At 45.5% G+C, this 27,810-nt stretch overlaps 1 protein-coding gene across 2 annotated transcripts in view; it reads right to left on the bottom strand.

The window, feature by feature from the left end:
- Positions 1-27,810, bottom strand: part of LOC140385696 (KAT8 regulatory NSL complex subunit 1-like) — a 274,249-nt gene that overhangs the window by 18,474 nt on the left and 227,965 nt on the right. For both annotated transcript variants that reach the window (XM_072468119.1, XM_072468120.1), the window contains exons 8-9: positions 24,180-24,323; positions 23,634-23,794 (exon numbers count right to left, since the gene is read on the bottom strand). In XM_072468119.1, coding sequence (XP_072324220.1) covers positions 23,634-23,794; positions 24,180-24,323 — 305 coding nt within the window. The remainder of the gene's footprint in view (positions 1-23,633; positions 23,795-24,179; positions 24,324-27,810) is intronic.

The raw sequence follows: 27,810 nt of genomic DNA, 5'->3' as shown, positions 1-27,810 counted from the left end.
ATTTACATAGTAATTTTTCCAATCTCATGGCATCCAAAATAGCTTTTACAGCCAAGCAAGTATTTTTATTTCCCTTGGTCACATTTTTCAAAAGCACAGTTTTCATTGGTATGCTGATGACACACAGCTCTGCCTCACAAGCACCATTCTCGACTACTCTACTGTTGTTAAATTATCCTAATGTTTATCCGACAGTACTGATGAGCTGAAATTTCCTTCAATTAATCCTGGGAAGGCTGAAGCTTCCATCCTCATTTTTGCACCATCAGTAAAACTGCCTATTTCCACTTCCTTATCGCCAAATGTTCCCCTCTCTCCACCCTTCTGCGATAGAAACCTTTATTTAAGCCTCTGGAAACTGTATATTTGACTATTTCAATGCAATCCACATTCTACCCTCAGTAAACTTTCAAAAACTGCTTTTTTAATTTTCACCAAGTCCAGCTCACCTACTACCCCTATGCCCGTTGCCCTACTTTGGCTCCCAGTCTAACAATATCTTGATTTTAAAATGATCATCCTCGTTTTTAAATTGCTGCATGACCGCATCCCTCCCCATCTCCGAGATCTGCAGCAGCCCCAAATCTATGTTCTTCTAATTCTGACCTCTTGAGCATCACCAATTTTAATTGGTTAACCATTGTTGACCACATGATTGGGGAGGACCAGACGGGATTCGCGGCCAACGTAAGAAGGTTGCTAAATGTGATTATGGTGCCCCCAGAAGGTAGGGATGTGGAGGTAGTGGTCGCAATGGATGCAGAGAAGGCATTTGATCGGGTGGAATGGGATTATCGGTGGGAGGTACTGGGGCGGTTTGGATTTGGACGGGGCTTCATCTACTGGGTCAGGCTGCTGTATCAGGCTCCCGTGGCGAGTGTACGGACGAACAGGTTGACATCGGGCTATTATAGGCTGCACCGGGGGACGAGGCAGGGATGCCCCCCTCATCCCATTGCTGTTTGCGCTGGCCATAGAGCCGCTGGCAATTGCGTTGAGAGCCTCAAGGGGCTGGAACAGGGGGGTTGGAACACAGTCTCGCTACATGCAGACGACCTGCTCCTATATGTTTCGGACCCACTAGAAGGGATGGAAGGAATTATGAGGATTCTGGGGGAATTTGGCCAGTTTTCGGGTTATAAATTGAACATGGGGAAGGGGAAGACTGAAATGTTCGTGATCCAGGCAAGGGGGCAGGAGAGGCGATTGGGGGAGAGTGGTAGGGGGAAGCTTTCGGTACCTAGGCATCCAGGTGGCGCGGGAATGGGAACGGCTACACAAGTTAAATCTGACCCAACTAGTAGACCAAATGAAGGAAGATTTCCGAAGGTGGGGCATGCTCCCTTTGTCACTGGCTGGGAGGGTGCAGACAGTGAAAATGATGGTCCTCCCGCGATCCCTGTTTGTGTTTCAGTGTCTCCCCATCTTTATTCCACGGTCATTCTTTAAACGGGTCAGCAAGGTGATCTCTGGCTTTGTCTGGGCGGGCAAGACCCCGCGAGTAAAAAAGGGGATGCTGAAGCGCAGCCGGGGGGAGGGTGGGCTGGCACTGCCAAACTTTAGTAATTATTATTGGGGGGGGGGGTCGATGGGAGCGAGTAGAGGCGGCATCATGCAAGGGCACTAGTTTGGGGGCATTGGTAACAGCACCTCTGCCGTTCCCGCCGGCATGGTACCCCACCAGCCCCATGGTGGTAGCGGCCCTGAGAGTCTGGGGGCAATGGAGGAGACATGTGGGAGCACAGGGAGCATCTAGTCTCCAATCTGCAATAATCACCGGTTTGCCCCGGGGAGGCTAGATGGAGGGTTCCGGGGGTGGCAGAGAGCAGGGATTGAGAGGATGGGAGATATGTTTATCGATGGGTGCTTTCCCAGCCCGAAGGAGTTGGAGGAGAAATTTGAATTGACGGGAGGGAATGAATTTAGGTACCTGAAGGCGCGGGGCTTCCTACACAGGCAGGTCTCAACCTTCCCGATCCTACCACGAAGGGGGATACAGGACGGGGTAGTTTCCAGAATGTGGGTGGGAGAAGGGAGGGTTTCGGACATTAACAAGGAACTCATGGGGTCAGAGGAAACGCAGACTGGGGAGCTGAAACATAAATGGGAAGAGGTGTGAGGAGGAGAGATAGAGGATATTCGCTGGGCGGACACATAGAGCAGAGTCAACGCATCCACAACATGTGCCAGGCTCAGCCTGATGTAATTTAAAGTTGTTCACCGGGCTCACAAGGCAGTGGCCCGGATGAGCAGGTTCTTTGGGGTAGAAGATAGGTGTGCAAGGTGTGCGGGAGGGCCAGTGAACCATATCCATATGTTCTGGGCATGCCTGAAGCTTAGGGGATTCTGGCAGGGGTTTGCGGATGTCATGTCCAAGGTGTTAAAAACAAGGGTGGCACCGAGTCCAGAGGTGGCAATTTTCGGAGTGTCGGAAGACCCAGGAATCCAGGAGGAGAAAGAGGCAGACGTTCTGGCCTTTGCCTCCCTGGTAGCCTGGAGACTAATATTATTAGCTTGGAGGGACTCAAAGCCCCCGAAGTCGGAGACCGGGCTAATTGACATGATTAGCTTTCTCTATCTGGAGAAAATCAAGTTTCCCCTGAGAGGGTCAATGTTAGGGTTCGTCCGGAGGTGGCAGCCATTCGTCGACTTCTTTGGGGAAAATTAACCGTCAGCAGAAGGGGGTGGGGGTTTAGTTTAGTTTAGAGTAGGGTGTTAGAAAAGGTGGGACCTGCGAGGGAGGAAGACGGCTTTTGCACTATGTTTATATTTGTATGTACACTTTCTTCTGTTGTTGTTATAAAACCATAAATACCTCAATAAAATGTTTACAAACAAAAACCATTGTTGACCACATCTCGGGCAGCACGGTGGTGCAGTGGTTAGCACTGCTCCCTCACGGCACAAAGGTCCCAGGTTCGATCTCGGTCCTGGGTCACTGTCCGTGTGGAGTTTGCACATTCTCCCAGTGTTTGTGTGGGTTTCGATCCCACAACCCAAAGATGTGCAGGGTAGGTGGATTGGCCACACTAAATTGCCCCTTAATTGGAAAAAATGAATTGGGCACTCTAAATTTATGTTTCTTTTAAATTGTTGACCACATCTTCAGCTGCCTAGGCCCTAAGCAATGGCATCGCAAAACCTCCCCACCTCACGTTTCTTCTTTAAATCCTAACTCCAAGCTTTTGGTCATCTGACCTAATATCTCCTTATGTGGCTTGGTGTCATATTTTGTTTTACACGGTTCCAGTGAAGCACCTTGGGACATTTTATTACATTAAAGTTTCTATAAGTTGTTGGTGTTGAAATGTGGTCACTGTAGCACAGTATTGAATCTTAAGATGTCCTTTAGATGAGACATTAACCCAAACTGTTTCTTCAGATAGATATAGAGAATGCCTTACATTAGAACAGGGAGTTTTCCTGATGTTTCGGTTGACATTGATCTCTCAAAACAAAATCTGAAGTGTTCCTTGCGGAACTATGCAATGCATAAATAGGCTATTATCTACAGGACAGTGAGTGCATTTCAAAAAACATCTGTTGGTTGGGAAGCATTTTAGAATGTCCCGAGATGATAACATGCTACACAGTTCCTTAGTTCCTAAATCCAATACTCAGTATCAAGCGTTCACACTTGGGGGGAGGATCACATATATACATACCGTCGTGTATTGCAAGATCCAAACATTTTGTTATACTGCTTTCTTTGTTGCAGAGGTGAAAATAAAGCTAGTAATGGCATGTGTTAGTCGTGCTCAGTGCAATACACAACAGAAAGATGAGGACGACGCTGGGGTCAAATATTCTTATGGAAAGTCAGGACTGAAGAACAATATGATGCATTTTTGGAAGTCGTATAATTGAGGAAGAATTAAAAGATTGCTGCATGCGCTTATCGTATTCAGGTACACAGTGAGTCAGCACAGTCATCATCGCCATCCAAGTGCCATGATGGGTCGGCAATCACGGTGTTCCACACTTAATGATTTCAGCATAAGTGGTTGACACGTTGTTAGAAATTCTGGTTAAACCAGTCTTAAAGAGTGTGGCGACTAGGGGACTTCCACAATAATTTCATTGCAGTGTTAATGTAAGCCTACTTGTGACAATAATAAAGATTATTATTATTAGTCCTTTGCTGTTATCCTCTTGCTCTTTTCTATTAATCCTTCCAGTAATGATGCTAAATGGCTAAAGATTCCGAAGAATTCAATTTGTCTTCTTTTGACATAATTTAAGAGCTTGCTTGGTCTTCTGACCTGATTCAATAGTTTGTCATGACTACTTTTTGATTTGATTTATTGTCACACGTATTAGTATACAGTGAAAAGTATTGTTTCTTGCATGCTGTGCAAACAATGCATACCATACATAGGGAAGGAAGGAGAGACTGCAGAATATAATGTTACAGTTATGGCAAGGTGTAGAGAAAAGATCAACTTAATACACGGTAGGTCCATTCAAAAATCTGATGGCAGTAGGGAAGCTGTTCTTGAGTCGGTTGGTACGTGACCTCAAACTTTGGTATCTTTTTCCTGACGGAAGAAGGTGTAAGAGAGTATGTCCGGGGTGCGTGGGGTCCTTAATTATACTGGCTGCCTTTCTGAGGCAGCGGGAATTATAGATAGAGTCAATGGATGGGAGGCTTGGTTGAGTGATGGACTGGGCTACATTCATAACCTTTTGTAGTTTCCTGCGGTCTTGGGCAGAGCAGGCTCCATACCAAGCTGTGATACAACCAGAAAGAATGCTTTCTATGGTGCATCTGTAGAAGTTGGTGAGGGTCGTGGCTGACATGTCAAATTTCCTTAGTCTTCTGAGAAAGTAGAGTGATTGGTGGGCTTTCTTAACTGTAGCGCCGGCATGGGGGGACCAGGACAGGTTGTTGGTGATCTGTACACCTGAAAACTTGAAGCTCTCGACTCTTTCTAATTCGTTCCCATTGATGTAGACAGGGGCATGTTCTCCACTACGCTTCCTGAAGTCGATAACAATCTCCTTCGTTTTGTTGACATTGAGGGAGAGATTATTGTCGTCACACCAGTTCACCAGATTCTCTATCTCATTCCTATACTCTGTCTCGTCATTGTTTGAAAGTCTGACCCACTACGGTGGTGTCATCAACAAATTTGAAAATCGAGTTGGTGGGGAATTTGGCCACACAGTCATAGGTGTATAAGGAGTATAGTAGGGGGCTGAGGACACAGCCTTGAGGGGCACCGGTGTGGAGGATGATCGTGAAGGAGGTGTTGTTGCCTATCTTTACTGATTGTGGCCTGTGTGGGTTAGAAAGTTCAGGATCCAGTCGCAGAGGGAGGAGCCGAGGCCAAGGCCACGGAGTTTGGAGATGAGTTTCATAGGAATGATGGTGTTGAAGGTTGAGCTGTAGTCGATAAATAGGAGTCTGACATAGGTGCCTTTGTTATCTAGGTGTTCCAGGGTAGAGTGCAGGGCCAAGGAGGTGGACCTGTTGCAGCGGTAGGCAAACTGTAGTGGATCAAGGCAATCCGGAAGGCTGGAGTTGATTCGTGCCATGACTATCCTTTCAAAGCACTTCATGATGATGGATGTCAGAGCCACTGGACGATAGTCATTAAGGCACACTAATTGACTTTTTTTTGGTACAGGGATGATGGTTGTCTTCTTGAAGCAGATAGGGATCTCAGATTGTTGTAAAGCCAACCAGCTTACCCTTATGATCCTTCTTAAGCACTACATTTCCTACTGTTGATTTACTTTTCTTAATCTTTTCCTAATGCTCAAAGCTGAACATCCATAATTCAAAACTGACCAGCTATAATATTTCAGTTCACAGATTCCCATTTCAAGGCTCTAGCTGATGTTGCTTAATGTTGTAAAAACATTTTTCACTTTCACATTTTAGTTCAGCTTTTGACAGAATTTGATCAGCTGGGGAAGTGGGCCGAGAAATGGCAAATGAAATGAAAATGAAATGAAAATCGCTTATTGTCACAAGTAGGCTTCAAATGAAGTTACTGTGAAAAGCCCCTAGTCGCCACATTCCGCCGCCTGTTCGGGGAGGCCGGAACGGGAATTGAACCCGCGCTGCTGGCTTTGTCCTGCTTTACAAGCCAGCTGTTTAGCCCACTGTGCTAAACCAGCCCCTATGGAGGTCAAGAGAGATAAATGTGAGGTGTTGCGTTTTGGAAAGCCAAATCAAGGTAAGACTTTCACGGTGAATGGTAGAACCTCAGGGAGTATCGTGGAACTGAGGGGCCTTGGAGTTCGGTGCACGGTTCTTTAAAGGTGGAGTCACAAATAGATAGGACAGTGAAGAAGGCTTTTGGCATGCTGGCCTTCATCAGTCGGGTCATTGAGTATAGAAGTTGGGAAGTTATGTCGCAATTGTACAGGACGTCAGTGACGCCGCAACTGGAGCAGTGTGTTCAGTTTGGCAGCCTTGGGTGACTGTGTGTGTGGAGTTTGCACTTTCTCCCTGTGTCTGCATAGGTTTCCTCCAGGTTCTCCGGTTTCGTCCCACAATCCAAAGATGTGGTTAGATGGACTGGCCATGATTGCCCTTTAGGTGGGGTTGCAAGAATAGGGCGGCAGAGGATTGGAGCTGGGGTGATTTTTCCAAAGGTCGGTGCAGAATTGATGGGCCAAATGGCCTCCTTCTGCACTGTAGGGAGTCTATCATTCTATGAGCTATATGGAAAGATTGGACAGGCTAGGAATTTATTATATATTTTTTTAAGCGTAGGAAACTGATGGGTGATCTTATAGGGGTGTAAAAGATCATGAGGGGGATGGATAGGGTGAATACATTCAGTCTTTTTCCCAGGGTTGGAGAATCGAGAACTAGAGGGCAAGGTTTAAATTAAGAGGGGAAAGAATTAATGGGAACCTGAGGAGCACCATTTTTACACAGAGGGTGGTACGTATGTAAAATGAGCTGTTGGAGAAAGTGGTTGAGACAGGGACATTGACAACATTTAAAAGGCATTTGGACAGATACATGCATAGGAAAGGTTTAGAGGGATATAGGCCAAATGCAGGCAAATGGGGTTAGCTTAGATGGGCTTTTCGGTTGGCATGGTCCAGTTTGGGCCAAAGGGCCTGTCTCCATGCCGTAGATTCTATGATTTTCAAGGCTGAGATTACTCGGTTTTTAATCAGTCGGAGATTTAAGGGTTATGGAGATAAGGCAGGAAAGTGGACTTGAGTGGGTGTTAGATCATCCATGATCTTATTAAATGGCAGAGCAGGTACAAAGAGCTGAATGGCCTACCCTTGTTCCTATTTCGTATGGTCTTATGCACATGTTGACGTTAGTGTGCTTCCTGGACAGTTGAATTGGTCAATGTATTGGAAGTTACTTATATTCACTGTGTTGTTGAATACTGGGTACCAGGGGTATCTGAATGACCCCGAGGTGGGGTTGACCCTGCGTTTTTGGGAGCCTCAGACCCAGTTGGCCTGGCTGGTAGTACATGGAAGGGCCCCATGTTCAGGGTTATGAGTGATAGCAGCTTCTACAGCAGCAAAGACTACAATCCCAGAGGGCAATGGCTGGCTGATACCAGGCAGAGGATGGGGGAGTTGGTGGTGCACTGGTATTGTCATTGGCCTAGTGGTCCAGAGACCTGGAGTAATGTTCTGGGGAGCCAGGTTCAAATCCCACCATGGCAGATGTTGAAATTTCAATTCATTTGGACGGCATGGCGGCACAGTGGTTAGCACTGCTGCCTCACAGCACCGGGGACCTGGGTTCAATTCCGGCCTTGGGTGACTGTGCGGAGTTTGCAATTTCACACCGTGTCTATATGGGTTTCCTCTGGGTGCTCCGGTTTCCTCCCACAGTCCAAAGATGTGCAGGTTAGGTGGACTGGCCATGCTAAATTGCTCCACAAGTGTCCAAGGGATGTGTAGGTTAGGTGGGTTACAGGGACAGAGTGGGGAGTGGGCCTGTGTGGGGTGCTCTTTCAAGAGGATTAGTACAGACTTGATGGGCCAAATGGCCTCCTTCTGCACTGTAGGAATTCTATGTTTCTATTATCCTCTGGGAAGGGGGTTTGTGTTTTCTTATGGAGGGGGCTTTAAACTATATAGGGGGAAGGTTCACGTGAGGAAAGACTTGGGATGTTGAAGCAAAAGGAGAAGGGAATAGTGCAGGGTAATGATAGCCAGAGTATTAATGGAAGGGACAGAATGTACAAACTTAAGAGGGCACCATTAAACATGGTCAGAGCAGGCAAAAATGCTAAAAACACAGAACTAAAGCCTTATTATCTGAATGCACACAGTATTCATTATAAGATGGATGAATTGATAATTTAAATAGAAATAAGTATGCATGATGATAGCTCTTACGGGGAAGTAAATGTCCAAGGCGGGGACCTAAATATTCAAGGGAATTTTACATTTTGGAAGGGCAGGCAGAAAGGAAGAGGAGGTGGGGTAGCTCTGAAAGGATGAGATAATTACATTAGTAAGAAATCGCCTTGGTTCAGAAGATCAAGGTGTAAAAGTTTGGGAAGTGGCAAGAAATAGCAAAGAAACAAGTCACTGGTGGAGGTAGTTTGTGGGCCTCCGAACAGGAGCTATACAGTAGGAGCGAGTACACATAAATAAATAATGGGGGCTTGTAAAAAAAAGTATTGCAACAATCGTGAGCGACTTCAATCTTCACGTCGATTGGACAAACCAAATTGGCAAAGGTAACCTGCAGGATGAGTTCATAGAGTGTATTCAGGACAGTTTCTTACAGCATTATGTTCTGAAACCCCCCCAGAGAATAGGCTATTTTGTTACATGTCACAAGACAGGAGGGCATTAATTTTAACAGCCCTGATTTCTCTTCTCACTAGCTATTCATTACATCTGGAGTGTTCCAATCCTCGATGAACAACTCGCACAGCAAGTTCGAGAAAAGGTTAAAAGAAAAGGGATGATTTATTTCATGCGCACACAAAAGTGGAAAGAGGTATCACAATATCCTTTTTTGCATCATACAATAAAAGAGGGATAAGGGAAAGAAAGGGGCAACGGCCAGACCACAATAAAAATACACAAGTTATGGTTTTGCAGCAATCCAGAATGCAGAATCAAAAGTTTAATGGAGTGTTTCTTCATAGGGTGGGTTGGTTGACTGTTGCAGGATAATCAGTCTTTCCAGAAGGGAGAGCTTCCACAAGGAGGGAAGGCACATAGAGTTGAATTAGCCTTGAAGGCACCAGTTACAATGTTCCAGTTGTTCAGTGTAGATGAGAGCCAGTCAATTGTACCTGGACAGAGCTCCTTCTGTTGCTACCTGTTTGATGGTAAGATGGTAGACAAGACAAAGGCTGCTGCCTGGAGTACTGTTCTCATCAGAGATTAAACAGTAACGAAGATATGATCCTAAGAGTTTCAAAGGATTCAGACAACGCAAATCTCGGTCATGTGACAGTGTGATTTCAGTTGACTAACGAAGCCCTTGTTTGAAATCCATTGTGTTTTGGCACAGGTAACGGTTGGGCCATCAACATTGGATATTTGGAGTTACAAACAGCTGTCTTTGTGGCCTGGAGACACACGTTTCTTTCACACCTTTTTTTGTTCAAAAAGATAACGAAATTCTGCTGATTTGTCTCAAGGTTAGAGATTCCTCTGGTACGAGTCTTGGCTCGTCAATTTTGACTTGACAATTTTGAAAAATAAAAATGATAATTTTACAGAGTAGCCTGGTTGTCGTAGATACATATTTATATTTTCCTTCCATCTCAACTGGGACAATAATCAGACTTGATTGATTAAAAACCTCGAGTAAAGAATTTGCCAGACAAGAGTGATCACAAAATTATCGAATTTCGCATTCAATTTAAGAGTGAGAAATAAGAAATCGAAATGAGAGAAAACTAACAAGAAATCTAAAAACAAACAGTAAAATCTTCCAAAAGCACAGAAGAAAAAGAGTAACTTATCCCTCTTTTATTGCATGATGCAAAAAAGGATATTGTGAAACCTCTTTCCACTTTTATGTGCACATGAAATAAATCAACCCTTTTATTTTTTACCTTATCTCGAACTTGCTGTGCGAGTTGTAGCTAAAGAGGATATTGGTTCCTTAGAGGGTGTGTCTCGCCAATTAATAATGGGAAACAAAGAAACAGCTGAGGCTTTGAACAAGTACTTAGTATCCGTTTCACAGTAGAAAACACAAAAGGTATCTCAAGAATAGTAGAATATCAACAGGCAAAAAAAGGGAGGGAGAAAGTTAAAATAATACCATCGCTAGAGTAAAATCTAATGGAACGTACAGGTCCCTTGACCCTGATGGCCTGTATCTTATAGAGTGTCAAAGGAAGGGTCTACAAAATTCCCTAGATACTGGAAATTTCCCAAAGGATTGAAAAACTACAAATGTAAAGCCTCTGTTCATTAAAGGAGGGAAACAGAAAGCAGAAAACTATAGGTCAGTTAGGCTAACAGGTCATTGGGAAAATGCGAGAATCTATTATTAAAGAGATTGTAGCGAGACATTTAGGGAATTAGAATGCTATCAGGCAACACCAACATGGTTTTGTGAAAGGGAAATTGTGTTTGATTAATTTATGGGAAGCTTTTTTGAGGGTGTAATGAACAGAGCAGATAAAGAGGAACCAAAAGCCATAGTATATTTGGATTTCCAAAAGGCATTCAATAAGGTGCCACATAAAAGATTCCCGAACAAGCTAAGAGCTCATGGTATTGGCGGTGACATATGAACAGACAGGGGACTGGCTAATTATCAGAAAATAAAGCTGGAATGAATGAATAATTTTCAGTATGACAAACTTTAGCTAGTGGAGTGGCACATGGATCAATACTGGGGATTCAATTATTTACAAACTATGTTAATGACTTAGATGAAGGGACTGATTGTATTTTTGACAAATTTTCTGACAATAGTTAGGAAAACAAGTTGAGAGAATACAAAGTCTACAAAGGGATATAGAAGTGAGAGGGCAAAAAATTTGGCAGACGGAGAATAATGTGGGAAAATGTGAGTTTATCCACTTTGGCCTGAAGAATAGAAAGGTAGATGATTAATTGGAGAGACACTGCAGAATGCATGGATCTGCGTGCCATGGTACATTTCTCACAAAAATGCAGTGTGCAGGTACAGCAAATAATCAGGAAGGCAAACCTTTGTTGCAAGAGGATTGGAATATAAAAGCTACAGCTTCACAGAGAATTGGTGAGATTGTGGATAGTTTTGGTCACCTTACTTAAGGAGGGACATAATTGCATTGGAAACAGTTCAGAGAAGGTGCATTAGACTGATTCCTGAGATGAGGGGTTTGTCTTTATAAAATTTGTTCATGGAATGTGGGCATCGCTGTCATTTATTGCCGATCCCCGAGGGCATTTAAGAGTCAACCACATGGCTGTGGATCTGGAGTCACATGTAATCCAGACCGGGTAAGGACGACAGATTTATTTTGCGAAAGGACATTAGTGAACCAGATGGGTTCTTATGACAATCGACAATGGTTTCATGGTCACATTTAAATCCAGATTTTTATTGAATTCAAATTTCACCATCTGCCCTGGTGGTGTTCGAACCCAGGTCCCTAACGCATGCCTCTGGGTCTCTGGATTGCTAGACCAGTGATAATTATGCCACTGCCTCCCCATTCTTATAATGAAAGGCTCGGCAGGTTAGACATATTCATTGGCGTTTGGAAGGATCAGGTGCTCATATTGAAACATACAAGATTCTGAGGGGGTTTGAGGTTAGATGCCGATGTTTCCTCATGGCGGAATCTAAAATGAAAGGGCAGTTTCAAAATATTAGGTCTCACATTTCAGGAGGAAGTGTGAGAAATTTCTTTATCAGAGGGTCTTCAGTGGGTTACTGAATATATTCAAGATGGAATTAGACAGATTTTTGATTGACATGGGAATCTAGTGTAGCCATCTGGGATGGCCACTTACAAAGGGAAACATGGCCACTAACAAGGGAAGTATGGCCACTTGCAAAGAATCACGGGAAATAGGGCCAATGCAGGATCAAGATGAACTCAGAGCTTAAGTGGTATATTTGCCACTAGATAACCAGACACTATCGAAACCCCCAGCCAATTTGCATTCTAATGGCCCATTTCCCCAGAACAAAAGACTTGTACAGATACAGATACAGACTCATCGGCGCCACTCCCTTCACCCAGGAAGCCCAAACAGCCAAGGTCGATGGCTGCTCAGGTCACGCCCAGCCATCAAGGCACCCGTCCCTTTATTGGCTAAAATCGAAGGCAGTAATAGAAGCCTGCCAAATTATTGGGTCCAAAGCTAAGGACCGCCAAAAAGAGCGCGAAACCCCGAAGGATAAAAAGAGAGCGAAACCCCGAAGGATAAAAAGAGACACTGCCATGTGTTCAGTCTCCTTTGGCCCCGGCGCACCGGCACTCTTCGACCCGGCCTACACCTGATACCAATTGCAGCACCACGACCAGAAGCAAGTTCAAGATCAACGATCGCTACCAGACGGCTGAGCCCAGCAGAAACAAAGTCACTTCTCTAGACCCAGCCACGCAAGATCCGAACAAAGGCCTTGTTCCTCTGCAAAAAGCCGGGTGCCTGAAGTTAAGTACAGGTTGTTGTAGTGTTAGGTGTAATTTAGCTTCTAGTGTTTTATGTTGCAGGTCGAAGTAATTCTTGTGTGTAAATAAACTATCATTGAACTTGAACTAACTAACTGGTTGTTTGGTCTTTGATTGATATCCGGTAAAACCTTGTGGTGGTATCATTTGATACCTGGCGACTCTGAAAAGCAATATCATTAATAACTATCAGTATCCAGTTAAAAAGAGCAACATTATTGGCGTCTCCGGTGCAAATTGGCAACACTAGGAATTTGGGGAACATGCAGGAATGTGGCATTAAGGCCACAATCAGATCAGCCACGGTCTTACTGAATGGTGGAGCAGGCTTGAGGGACTCAATGGCCTACTCCTAAAGTTCAAATAAACATGTGGAAAGCAATGGGAAACCACATCATACTTTCCATTTCCCTAGTCAAATATAGTGATACAAACACACATTATCAAGCCAACTGCGTAAATTGGTTTAGTACCACTCACATCAACACCTTGCTCGGCACAGATGTCCATAAACATCAGGTAAACCCACCTTGTCATTGTGTTACTGCATAACACTCAAAAGGCTCTACAAGCAGGTATCATGAAAAACTGACACTAAAGAATTGCTGCATGGAACATTGGACCATTTTAATCAAGCAGGATATGCAGATTGTCAATATTTTTGGTTCATGTTTAGTGAGGTGGATGACGTCTGGGAAGTACTAACACAATGATAGAGTTACTAATTACTCAGTGGAGAAAAAACACAAAAAATGAGTTGCAATGTCTCTGGATTAAAAACATTTCAAGGCCTTTTTAGAATATTGGGCTATTTTGCAAGAGAATTCGCCTTGTCAGAATAGCAGGAATATCTTTCGGCTTGAGCATTGCACAAGTATATGCCCCAATGCAAAGTGTGTCAAATGAGTTTTAAATGAACAACTAAATCAAGCATGCTGCTTTCAAGATATCACTGTGGTCATTGGAGATACCAATGCAAAGGTAAGAAGTTCTCATGTACACAATATTGTTGGCCTACATTATCTCGGAGGATGTAGCAGGTGACATATGGGTCAATTGGTGCTGTCAGAATAATCTAAGCTTCACCTCAGGCAAAGCTGGTCATGGAAAAGTCAGACGACCAAAAAAGAAATCCAGATCAACTTTATTACAATAAGTAGGTGTTTCAGAAGTTCCATCAAACAACCAAAATCATTTTCTGGAGCAGAACTGTAATCACAGTTACTGTTGATTGGCACAATGAATGTTAATCTGAACATTCTTAAAGTAAAAGGAATTCAAGGAGACTTAAGTGACTGAAAGACCTTGTCATTAAAGAAGCATTTCAAGTAGAGGTAAAGAAGTGCTTTGCAGGAAGAAACAATGAACGAAGAAGAGTTTAATATCTTCAGGGAGGTTTTAATGGAAAGTGCAACGGTTAAGGCTCTGACTAAAGTAAAGAATTTGAAGCAAAACTGGATGACAGAATCATTGGGTTGATGGAACAATGGAAAAAAGTGGAAGTCAGAATCAGAATATAACCGATTGAACCAAGAAATAAAAAGTACCGAGAAGAAAAATGACATCTGTCAATGAACAACTTCCATCCCAAGGTTTTCACCAACATTTGAAAAAAACATTTTTTTTAATTCTCCTCCTTTTTCTCATTTTCATCCAAATTTACACCCAACAAACAATCGACGGTAACAAATACAATGTCAATCCCCTGGTCAACAATTCCTTCCTCCCATCAACCCCCAAACATCCCTCAACATTTTAAATACAAAATCAAAGAAAAGGGATCAGAATCCACCCATACATAGTCACCAACAACATACACAGGCCAACCTCCCCCCACCCCCCCTCTAATGTTCGATGTCATCCAATTCTTGAAAGTGCATAATAAACAAAGCCCATGAATTGTAGAACCCTTCCATCCTTCCCCTCAACTCAAACTTCACCTTCTCGAGTGTTTAAAAACTCCAACAGATCCCCCCACCATGCCAGGGCACAGGGTGGAGATACTGACCTCCACCCCAACAGGATCCGCCTTCGGGCAATCAGCGAGGCAAAGGTTGAAAGAAACATCTGCCTCCGCACCCGCTTCCAACCTGGCCGATCCGATACCCCAAATATGGCCTCCAGAGGACCTGGTTCAAGCCTCACATGTACCACCTTCGAAATTACCCTGAACACCTCCCTCCATTATCCCTCCAGCTTTGGACAGGGCCAAAACATATGAACATGCTTTGCAGACCGCCCCCCCCCCCCCGCCCGCGCAACATTCACAAACATCCTCTACCCCCTCAAAGAGTCGGCTCATCCTCGCCTTTGTGAGGCGCGCCCTATGTGCCACCTTCAGCTGCATCAGCCCCAACCTTGCGCACAGAGTTGAGGCATTCACTCTCCGGAGCACCTCACACCTCAACCCCTCCTCCATGCCCTCTCCAACTCTTCCTCCCACTTTGTCTCAATCCCCCTCCAGCGGTGCCTTCTCTTCTCCAAGGATCGCCCCATAAATCGCAGACACTACCGCCTTCTCCATTCCCCCTGTCGTCAGCACTCCTCCAACAGTGCGGAGGCCGGCGCCACCGGAAAGCTCCGTTTCTCCTTCTTAGCGAAATCTCAGAACTGCAAATACCTAAACATTTCGCCCTGCCCCAACCTATATTTCGCCCCCAGCTGCTTCAATCCTGCAAACCGGCCCCCTAGAAACAAGTTCTTCAATGCCCTGACTCCCTTCTTCTCCCATCTCCGAAAACTCCCCTCCCACTTCCCTGGCTTATCTGTGATTCCCCCGATTCGACATTGCCCTTGACCCTGCCCCAGCCTAAAGTGCTGGCGCAACCGCCTCCAGATTTTCAACGACGCTACTACTACCGGAGTCCCTGAGTATTTCTCCGGGGCCATCGGGAGCAGCGCTGTGCCAACACCCTCAGCCCCGACCCCCCCCACACAGACTCTCCTCCATTGTAACCCACTGGGAGTCCCCCTCTCTAACCCAGCTCCTCACCTTCTCTGCGTTCACCACCCAGTAGTAATATAGTAAATTCGGAAGAACCAACCCCCGACTGCCATCCTCTCTGCAACAGCACCTTTCTGATCCTAGCCACCTTCCCCCCCCCACCGCCATAATAAACGAGGTAATCATCTTTTCAACCTCCTTGAAAAATGCCATTGGCAGGAAGATCGGCAGGCACTGAAAAATAAACAAGAATCTCGGCAACACGTTCCATTTTAAGTGCCTGTACCCAACCTGCCAGCGACAGAGGGAGACAATCCCACCTTGTCAGATCCGCTTTCACCCTCCCCACCAGACTAGTAATGTTATACCTAGGAGTGCCCCCCCCCCAATCCAGTGCCACCTGTATCCCCAGATATCTAAAGTGAGTCCCCGCCCTACAGAATGGTAGACCCCCCGCACGAGACACCACAAAATATTCACTTTCATCTAAAGGTAGTTTATATCCTGAAATAGACCCAAACATTCAAAGCAGCTCCAATATGCTCCCCATCGACACACTCGATTCCGATGCATACAACAGCAAGTCGTCTAAGTACAAAGACACCCTATGCTCTACACCCCCTCCGTACTATCCCTTCCCACACCTCTGAACTCCTCAACATGATGGCCAATGGCTCAATCGCAAGCAAGAGGGGACAGGACATGGGATATCCCTGCCTGGTTTCACAGTGCAGAGCAAAATACCCCGAATTTGTGCGGACACTCGCCATCGGCTCCCTGTATAGCAGCCTTACCCAATCTACATTTCGTGGCCCAAACCCAAACCGCTCCAGCACCGCCATCAAATACCCTCACTCTACTCGGTCAAACGCCTTCCCAGCATCTAATGCCACACCACCTCTATCTCCCTTCCCTCTGTCGGCACCACAACCCACATTCAATAACCTCCTAATGTTCGAAAAGAGATGCCTCCCCTTCACAAACCCCGTCTGATCTTCCCCTATCACCTTCGGGAGACACTCCTCCAAACTACCCGCCAATACCTTCACCAACACCTTTGCATCCACATTCAAAAGTGATATGGGCCAATATGACCCACATTCTGTCGGATTCTCATCCTTCTTGAGCACCAGGGAGATCGACGCCTGCCCCAAAGTCTGTGGCGACACCCCCTTCCCTATCGCCTCCTCAAACATCCCCGGCAAACTCATCTTTAAATTTCTCGTAATACTCCACCAGAAACCCATCTGGCCCTGCTACCTTCCCTGACTGTATCCTCGCAATCGCATCTTGTATCTCCTGCTCCGCTGTCGTCCCCTCCAATATGGCCCTGTCCCCCTCCCCCAACCTCAGGTATTCCAAACCATCCAGGAATTCCTGCATCTCCTGATCCTCCACAGGTGGCTCCGACCTATTCAATCTCTCTTAAAACTCCTTAAACATCCTATTAATCTGATCCGGAGCCACCACCAACTTCACTGCCCTATCCTGTACCTGTACAATTTCCCTCGCCACTGCCTCCCTCCGAAGTTGAGGATATTCACCAACTTAAGGAAATTTTGGAAAAGGGAGCAGTTTGCAGCTCCAGTGGATGTTTTAAAGTGAAGGGTGGTTTGATTCTAATGGAAAAGTACAAAATCAGGGGCAAATGGAATACTTACATAAAAGAATTGTACAATAATAACAAAGAATCTCGAGCATCAAATAAAAATGAAGAGGCAGGCCCAGAAATTTTGCAAGAAGTGGAACTTGTACTGAAGATGATGAATGGGAATGCATCAGGACCGGATGAAATACCAATAATATTGAAGCAACAGGAGAGTTAGAAACTGAAAAAAACTACGATCACCTGCAAGATCTACAACAGTAGCATTATCCCTGATGATCGAAGTCTGCATTTATCACTTTGCCAAAGAAACCAGATGCAACAGAATGCAAGAGACATCAAACAATTAGCTTAATGGAGTCATGTAGTAAAGGTTCATCCTCAGAACCCAACTGGACAGAATTAGAAAGTTAAATAGGCCAGAGTTAAAGAGAAAATTGAACCAGTGATCTCAGACTCAGATTGTCGCTTTGTAAGATAAAGCAACATAAAATACTGAATCTATCTTTTAAAAACTTATACAGAAAGCAACTGAAACGTATAACGACCTCTTCTATGTTTTATAGTGCTTTATTGATTATACAAAAGCATTTGACAAAGTCCAACACAATCATCTCATGAAAATGCTGAAAAACATCAACGTTGACAGGAAAGATATTTGATTCATCAGGAATATTTACTGGAATCAGGAAACAATAATCAGATAAAAGAACAAACTCAGTGATTGGAAAGTGATCAAAAGAGGGGTTACACAAAGCTGCATAGGTAACAAACAGCATCTGCTATGCCGACGGCACTGACCATACTTAAAGCAGCCTCACATACACATTTAATATATACATAATACACGTAAAATATAGACAAAAAAATTGTGGATAACAATAGTAAAAGAATCACTTAAATGAATATTAGTTGTGATGAGGACATAAGTAGGCTACAAAAAGATATAGATAGGTTAAGTAAGTCATTAAGATCTGCCAAATGGAGCATAATGTGGGAAAATGTTTAATTTGCCCATTTTGGAAGGAAGAATAAAAGAAACATTAAATGGTGAAGGATTGCAGAGCTTTGAGATGCAGAGGGATCTGGATGACTTAATACATGAGTTGCAAACGACAAGAATGCAGGTACATCAAGTAATTAGGAAAGCCAATATGCTTCCATTCATTGCGATGAGAATTGAATACAAAAGTAGGGAGGTTATGCTTCAGTTATACATAGCACCAGTGAGACCACACCTGGAGTATTGTGTGCAGTATTGTTCCCTTTATTGAAGAAAGGATGCAGACTTCCGGTGACAGTGATGTGCTGAGCAGACGCACATCAAGTGGTTCTCCTCCAGAACATTACCAAATAGGCACTTTGAGTCAAAATTAGCCCGAAAATTCGGTAGCATCTCACCCACAATTAAGAAAGAGAAAGAATAGAACAGTCATGCCGGCAAACAGGAGCTCGAGGGGATGCAGAGACAGCAGGAGCAGCGGAAAGGCTACGAACAGCAGGTGGACGAGTCGGCGGACCCACGAGGCGAGGGGTCCCGGGACACTGGAGAGAGGGAGACCGATGACCTGAACAATGCCAGCCCCCCGCAACCTGGAAATGGATGGGAGACGTTCCTGATGAAGGAGCTGAACGTGATGAGGGAAGCAATTAAGGTAGAAATCCAGGTGGCGGTCAAGGTGGCAGTAACGGAGGCGTTGGTGGTCATGCAGACGGCGATCGATGGAATAAGGAAGAAGTTGGAGGCTCAGGGGAAGACGATCCTCTAGCTGGAGAAGGCGTTGACGGACCAGAGCGACAGAATTGTCACTCTGGAGGCGGAGACAAAAAGGTTGGTAACAAGCCAGGGGAGCTTGAAGGGGAAAGTCGAGGACCAGAAGAATAGGTCCATACGCCAGAAGAATATGTCCATACGCCAGAATATCCAGATCGTGAGCCTACCAGAGGAGATTGAGGGCGATAATTGCGAAGCTGCATCGTTATCTGGATCGTGAGAGGATCCTGAGTTGGCAAGGCAGGCGAAGGAGAGCAGCTGGGAAGGACATAGAATCCAGGTCTATCAGGACATTGGGCAGACTTGGCAAAGCGCAGGGGCGGGTTCAACCAGGCAAAATTGGCCCTGTATAAGAACGGACTGAGATTTGGAATGCTGTCCCCAGCCAGGCTCTGGGTCAGGTTCTAAAATAAGGAACATTACTTCAACATCCTGGCAGGGGCAGACAGGTTTGTTTGGGCGAACGGCCTTCACAAGGGGCAAGCAAGGCAACGCTGAAGGCGAAGTAAAGGGGGAAAGAGGGAAAAAAGAACTATGATGGACACACACTAGGTTTGCACAGGGCCATGCTGCCTTGCTTTGATCCGAAAGTTCAGATCACAGGGAAGGTCGAGGGCAGCGAAACGCGGGAGAGGGTGAGGCAGAGACACAGAGAACGGATAGTTGGTGGGCATGGAATTAGGGTCAGATTAGCCCCAGGAGGGGGCAACCACACTACTGGGGAAAGCTAGCACTTGAAGTATGATAGCAAGGGGGGCCGTGGCACACCTCCTGGCAGGGAGGGAGCATCTGACGAGGGGAGGGGAGACCACAGGGACAGGGATGGGTGGGGAACACAGGGAGGAGGGGTAGCAGGGGGGATGGGGGGTGGGGAGAGGGAACACAAGAAAAAGAAAGCGATGGGACCAAATTGGCTTCAGCAGCTAAAGTGCAGGTTGAGGGAAAAGATGGCGCTGCAAGCAGCCACTTTGGAGGATCCCTAAACAAAGGGAAATGCCAAGTGCAGGGGCGCACCCACCCACGTGGTGTACACACAGTTGGCGGCCTTGTTGGGTGCCCCCTAGACAAAGGGAAACCCTGGAGCACAGTGGCCTGGCCCTTTGGTGAGTATGGCGACCGCGGCCATTCTGGACGGCCCCCTAACTGGGAAATCCTGCATTGCAGGGGCACATCCACCAGGTAAGTATGGCTGATCCCGCAGGAAGAGGAGGATGGAACCCCCCCACCAGGATGATCACCGAGAACGTCAAGGGACTTAATGGCCCAGTGAAAAGATCCAGAGTCTTCGCCGATCTGAGATGTTTGAAAGCCGAAGTAGTCTTCGTCCAAGAAAATGCACAGAGGGAGAAGGATCGGCTGTTAGTAAGGAAGGGCTGGGTGGAACAGAAGTACTATTCATGTTACGGGATGAGGGCTAGGGTGGTAGCTATACTGATTAGCAAGAGGACGGTGTTTACAGCGACAAGGATGGTCACGGGCGCAGGGGGGCGGGACGTCATGCTCAGCGATGTCCCCGACATCGACACACACCACATGATCTTAGACGGGGACTTTAACTGTGTACAGGACCCACTGATGGAACCATCGAACCCCAGAACGGGAAAAGAACAGGCATAGCCAGGGAACTGGGAGCATTCATAGATCAGATGGGGCAGTGGACCCAGGATAGTTCTGACAGAGAAGGAATTCTCGTTCTTTTCACTGGTGCACAAGGTATATACATGTATCAACCTCTTTGCAGTGGGGAAATCGGTGCTTCCAGAAATAGTAAGAGCAGAATACTCCGCGATAGTCATCTCCGACCACGCTCCGCATTACATGGATGTGAGGTTGGAGACGTGCCGTGCTCAATGCCCCGCTTGGAGGTTGGACATGAGCCTCTTGGCCGTCAAGGTCTTCTGCCAGAAATCATCACAGGCCATGGACGAGTACATCACGAACAACCAGAATGGGGAAGTCTCACCTTCCAGGTTCTGGGATGCACTGAAAGCAGTGATTAGGGGAGAGATTATAGCCTACAAGGCTTGTAGAGATAGGAAAGAGAGGGCGGCTAGGCAACAACTGATCGACTCCATCCTGGAGGGCGACAGAAAATACGCTGAGGCCCCAACCATAGAGCTTCTGGCGGAGAGGAAAAAGCTGCAAATGGCCTTTAATCTGCTATCGACCAGGAAGGCAGTGCACCATGTCCGTCAGGCACTGGGGATCTTCGATGGGCAGAGAGAGAAGGCGAGCAGCCTGTTGGCTCATCAGCAAGAAAGCAGGCAGCCATAAAGATAGCCCAGGTAAAAGACAGCAGAGGCGGACTGGTAGCCAAACCGAAAAAGGTCAACCAAGCATTTGAGGCCTTCTACCGGGGACCGTACACCTCTGAGCCCCCCGACGAGGACGTGGGAATGAAACAGTTCTTTGATGGACTGGACATACCAGTCATAGAGGATGATAGGTGGAGGAAACTGGAAGCACCGATAGGACTGGGAGTGGTCATGGAGAGCATCGACTCCATGCTGGCGGGGAAGGTGCCGGGACCAGATGGGTTCCCGGTGGACTTCGATAAAAAAGTTCACACCAGCTTTGGCCCCGCACCTATGGGAGATGTTCGCAGATTCGCTAGCGAGGGGCTCCCTGCCTCCTACGATAATAGCTGATACCATCTAGCTTCTACCATATAGCTGATACCCCCCAAAAAAAGACCCGACGAATGTAGATAACATAGACCCATTTCGCTGCTTAATGTAGATTTATAAGAACATAAGAACTAGGAGCCAGGAGTAGGCCATCTGGTCCCTCAAGCCTGCTCCGCCATTCAATGAGATCATGGCTGATCTTTTGTGGACTCAGCTCCACTTTCCCACCCGAACACCATAACCCTTAATCCCTTTATTCTTCAAAAAACTATCTTTATCTTAAAAACATTTAATGAAGGAGCCTCAACTGCTTCTCTGGGCAAGGAATTACATAGATTCACAACCCTTTGGGTGAAGAAGTTCTTGCTAAGCTCAGTCCTAAATCTACTTCCCCTTATTTTGAGGCTATGCCCCCCCTAGTTCTGCTTTCACCCACCAGTGGAAACAACCTGCCCGCATCTATCCTATCTATTCCCATTATAATTTTATATGTTTCTATAAGATCCCCCTGCATCCTTCTAAATTCCAACGAGTACAGTCCCAGTCTACTCAACCTCTCCTCGTAATCCAACCCCTTCAGCTCTGAAATTAACCTAGTGAATCCCCTCTGCACACCCTCCAGCGCCAGAGACCAAAACTGAACACAATACTCCAGGTGTGGCCTCACTAACACCGTATACAATTGCAGCATAACTCCCTAGTCTTAAACTCCATCCCTCTAGCAATGAAAGACAAAACTCCATTTGCCTTCTTAATCACCTGTTGCACCTGTAAACCAACTTTTTGCCACTCGTGCACTAGCACACCCAGGTCTTTCTGCACAGCAGCATGTTTTAATATTTTATCATTTAAATAATAATCCCTTTTGCTGTTATTCCTACCAAAATGGATAACCTCACATTTGTCAACATTGTATTCCATCTAGCCCATTCCCTTAACCTATCCAAATCCCTCTGCCGACTTCCAGTATACTCTGCACTTTTTGCTTTACCGCTCATCTTAGTGTCGTCTGCAAACTTGGACACATTGCACTTGGTCCCCAACTCCAAATCATCTATGTAAATTGTGAACAATTGTGGGCCCAACACTGATCCCTGTGGGACACCACTAGCTACTGATTGCCAACCAGAGAACACCCATTAATCTCCACTCTTTGCTTTCTATTAATTAACCAATCCTCTATCCATGCTACTACTTTGCCCTTAATACCATGCATCTTTATCTTATGCAGCAACCTTTTGTGTGGCACCTTGCCAAAAGCTTTCTGGAAATCCAGATATATGTTAAAACACTTGTGCAAGTCCTGGCCATGAGATCTTTCTGAAGAAATAAATTGTATGAACAACAAGTATTTTAAAAATTCTACTTGTGGCCCAATCTCGCAATTGGTCTTCATTATCTTGTTGGTGAATACCACTGGTCTAAGTCATTGATATAGATTGTAAATAGCCGAGATCCCAGCATTGACCATTGCAGCACTCCACTAGTCACAGCCTGCAAACTTTAAAATGCCTACTCTTTGCTTCTTCTCCATTAATCAATCTCTATTCATGTTTTTTAAAAAACTCAATAAGCATTTAACTTGCATATTAACTTTTGTGCGGCACCTTATCAAATGTCTTTTGGAAATCCAAGTATACTACATCAACTGGTTCCCCTTTATCTACCCTACCAGTTACATCCTCAAGAAACACTAATAAATTTGTCAATCAAGGTTCCTCCTTCATAAATCCATGTTGACTTGTTCTAATTATGCCATGATTTTCTAAGTACATTTTAAGTGCCTGAATAGATTCCAGCACTTTCCCAATGGGTGTTGTCAGACTAACTGGCCTGTAGTTCTCAATTTTCTCTCTCCCTCATTTCTTGAATAGCAGTGTTATATTTGCTAACTTCTAACCTGCTGAGATCATTGCACAATCTAGAGAATTTGGGAAAATCATAAGCAGTGCAATCACGATCTCTCCAGCTATATCTTTTAGAACTCCCTAGGATGGAGGCTGTCAAGTACTGGGGATTTGTCAGATTTTACCTCCTAAAGTTTCTCCAGTGCTAGATGCATTTCAAATCATAAACTTATGCTTAAACTTACTGGTGCAGAAGTGGTGGATGATGCTGGTTGGCTGTGCATGACTGAAGGCAGCGTATCGGTGTACAAAGGCGACAGGTGCATCATTGAAGTGGATTTTGGAGTCTGGGGATTCAGTGATGATGGGGATGAACTTGAAGCTGCTTTGTGTCGTTTATTGAGCGCTGTGTGGAAGTAAAACAAAGTTAGAAAGTACTCAGTACATCATTTATACCTATCGATGTGTTGGAAGATAACAGGTAATGCATTATTAAGGTCCCCACTCTCCCCACTTCCTTCCTCCTCCTCTTCATCCCAGCCTGTTACCCCGTCCCCTGACAGACAAAGATTAGTCACTTTGAGCAAGGTACAGAAGGCTGGAATTCTGAAGAGATGATGATGGATAAAGAATGAGAATATTAAAAATGACAAAACTGGCCTGATCAAATGCAGAAATCGATTACCGAAGACGGGGTTCTGACCACTGACAATCAAATCAAATCCCACCAGAAACAAATCACACTGCTTGGTGAAGTCAAGATATTGGGCATTTATACACAGGTTACTTACCCAAGTGGACAGATGACCTCTGCTTCTTCATTTGTGCGTTGAGTTTATCCATGAAAGGATCAATCTCTGTTTTGGAGGTAGGCTGCCAGTGATCTAGTCGCTGCTTGAAGACCTTTTCTGATCCATTTCTGCTTTGCACATATTCTGAGGGGGTAATAAATGGATCAGAATAGATGAGGGAAGCCATGTAGCCTCTCTAGCTCACCCTTTCATGAAAATCTACAACCATTCCCATTAAAAAAATCCAAAGGGAGGGCCCACCATCCCGTGGTTAACTACGTTACGGAAAGCATCACAATTGAGGAAAAAGCTTATAACTGCGCAAAGATGAGTGGCAGGTCAGAATTTAAAGAACAGCTGAGAATGACTAAAAGGACAATCAAGAGAAAGAAATTAGAATATGAGAGGAATCCAGTTAGTTTCTACAGGTATTTAAACAGGAAAAAAGAAAAGGGAGTGGAGGTCCTCTAGAGCAAGAGCGGGGAGTTAATAGTCAATAAGAAGGAAATGAAGGGTGAAACAAACAAATATTTTGTTTCTGTCTTCACAAGAGAGGATACAAAAAACGTTCCAGTAATAAATAGATGGAGATGCAAGGGAGGGAGGAGCTTGCTCAAATTACAATCACTGGGGGAAGTGCACTGAGCAAACTGTTGAGAGCTGTGGCCTGACAAATCTCTGGGTCCAGATGGACTTCATCCTCGGGTCTTAAAAGAGGCAGATAATTTTTTTTCATTTACAGGATGTGGGCATCGCTGGTTAGACCAGTATTTATTGCCCATCCCTAGTTGCCTTCTTGATCTGCTGCAGTACTTGAGGTGTAGGTGCACCCACTGTTCTGTTAGGCAGGAAGTTCCAGGATATTGCCCCAGCGACAGTGAAGGAACGGCGATATATTTCCAAGTCAGGGTGGTGAGTGACATGGACGGGAACCTCCAGGTGGTGAGGTTCCTAGGTATCTGCTGCTCTTGTCTAGAACTACAGGCCGGTGAGCCTTACTGGAGAGAATTCTTCGAGACAGGATCTACTCTCATTTGGAAGCAAGTGGGTGTATTAGCGAGAAGCAGCAAGGTTTTGTGAAGGGGTGGTCCGTGTCTCACTAACTTGAAAGAGTTTTGCGAGGAGGTCACCAAGATGATTGATGCAGGTAGGACACTGGATGTTGTCTATATGGACTTCAGTAAGGCCTTTGACAAGGTCCCTCATGGCAGACTGGTACAAAAGGTGAAGTCACACGGGATCAGGGGTGAGCTGGCAAGGTGGATACAGAACTGGCTAGGCCATAGAAGGCAGAGAGTAGCAATGGAAGGGTGCTTTTCTGATTGGAGGGCTGTGACTAGTGGTGTTCCGCAGGGATCAGTGCTGGGACCTTTGCTGTTCCTAGTATATATAAATGATTTGGAGGAAAATGTAACTGGTCTGATTAGTAAGTTTGCGGACGACACAAAGATTGGTGGAATTGCGGATAGCGATGAGGACTGTCGGAGGATACAGCAGGATTTAGATCATTTGGAGGCTTGGGCGGTGAGATGGCAGGTGGAGTTTAATCCGGACAAATGTGAGATAATGCATTTTGGAAGGTCTAATGCAGGTAGGGAATATACAGTGAATGGTAGAACCCTCAAGAGTATTGAAAGTCAGAGAGATCTATGTGTACAGGTCCACAGGTCACTGAAAGGGGCAACATAGGTGGAGAAGATAGTCAAGAAGGCATACGGCATGCTTGCCTTCATTGGCCAGGGCATTGAGTATAAAAATTGGCAACTCATGTTGCAGCTGTGTAGAACCTCAGTTAGGCCACACTTGGGAGTATAGTGTTCAATTCTGGTCGCCACACTACCAGAAGGATGTGGAGGCTTTAGAGAGGGTGCAGAAAAGATTTACCAGGATGTTGCCTGGTATGGAGGGCATTAGCTATGAGGAGAGGTTGAATAAACTCGGTTTGTTCTCACTGGAACGAAGGAGGTTGAGGGACGACCTGATTGAGGTCTACAAAATTATGAGGGGCATAGAGAGTGGATAGTCAGAGACTTTTTCCCAGGGTAGAGAGGTCAATTACTAGGAGCATAGGTTTACGGTGCAAGGGGCAAGGTTTAGAGGAGATGTAAGAGGTAAGTTTTTTTACATAGAGGGTAATGGGTGCCTGGAACTCACTGCTGGAGAAGGTAGTGGAAGCAGGGACGATAGTGACATTTAAGGGACATCTTGACAAATTCATGAATAGGATGGGAATAGAGGGATACGGGCCCTGGAAATGTAGAAGATTTTAGTTTAGATGGGCAGCATGGTCGGCGCGGGCTTGGAGGACCGAAAGGCCTGTTCCTGTGCTGTAATTTTCTTTGTTCTAGATGGTAGTGGTCGTGGGTTTGGAAGGTGTTGTCTCAGGAACCTTGGTGGGTTACTGCAGTGCATCTTATAGGTTGTACACATAGCTGCCACTGAGGAGCAATCAGGTGGGCTGCTTTGTCCCAAATGGTGTTGAGCTTTTTAAAAAATAAATTTAGAGTACCCAATTCATTTTTCCAATTAAGGGACAATTTAGCATGTTCAATCCACCTACCTTGCACATCTTTGGGTTGTGGGGGCGAAACCCACGCAAACACGGGGAGAATGTGCAATCTCTACACGGACAGTGACCTAGAACCGGGATCGAACGTGGGACCTTGGCGCCGTAAGACTGCAGTGCTACCACTGCGCCACCGTGCTGCCCAGATGTTGAGCTTTTTGAGTGTTGTTGGAGCTGCACTCATCCAGGCAGGTGGAGAGTATTTCATTACACTCCTGACTTGTGCCTTGTAGATGGTGGTCAGGCTTTTTTTTTGGGGGGGGGGCTAGTCTTTGACCTGCTGTGGTAGCCACAGTATAAATATGACTAGTCCAGTTAATTTGTGGGGGATTCCATTGAATGTCAAGGGAAAATGGTTAGATCCTCTCTTGTAGGAGACGGTCATTGCCTGGGACTTGTCAGCCCAAGCCTCGTTATTGTCCAGGTCCAGCTGCATTTGGACATGGACTTCTTCACTATCTGAGGAGTCAAGAATGGTGAACATTGTGCAGTCAATTGGAAACATCCCCACTTCTGACCTTATGATGGCAGAAAAAAGGAAAACGGCATGGGTTTCCACCGGGTGCTCCAGTTTCCTCTTTGACCACAATTGTGCAGGATAGATGGATAGGCTATGCTAAATTGCTCCTAAATGGGCTTGTGGGGATAGGGATGGGGAATGGGCCTAAGTAGGGTGTTCTTTCAGAGGGTCGGTGAAGACTCGATGGGCTGAATGGCCTCCTGTACTGGAGGGATTCTACGATTCTATAAAGGCCGATTAGCTTGATGTCAGACATAGGGAAGGTGTAAGAATCCATTTTTAAAGAGATTATAGATGGGCACTTTTGAAAAATTCACGGTAACCGGGAGTGGTCAAAATGGTTTTGTGAAAGGGAAATCATGTTTTACCAATTTATCAGAGTTCTTTGAAGGGGTAACATGTACTGTGGCTAAAAGGAAGCCTGTCGGCATACTGTACTTTGATTTCCAGAAGGCATTTGATAAGAGGCCACATGAAAGGTTATTGCAAAAAATAAAAGCTACTGGTGCAGCGGTAATATATTTGGCTGAGGGCAGTCGATGGCA

This window comes from Scyliorhinus torazame, chromosome 11, assembly GCF_047496885.1.
Source record: "Scyliorhinus torazame isolate Kashiwa2021f chromosome 11, sScyTor2.1, whole genome shotgun sequence".
Taxonomy (NCBI): domain Eukaryota; kingdom Metazoa; phylum Chordata; class Chondrichthyes; order Carcharhiniformes; family Scyliorhinidae; genus Scyliorhinus; species Scyliorhinus torazame.
The sequence above is the reverse complement of the archived record's forward strand: the minus strand, read 5'-3'. Positions and strand labels throughout refer to the sequence as shown.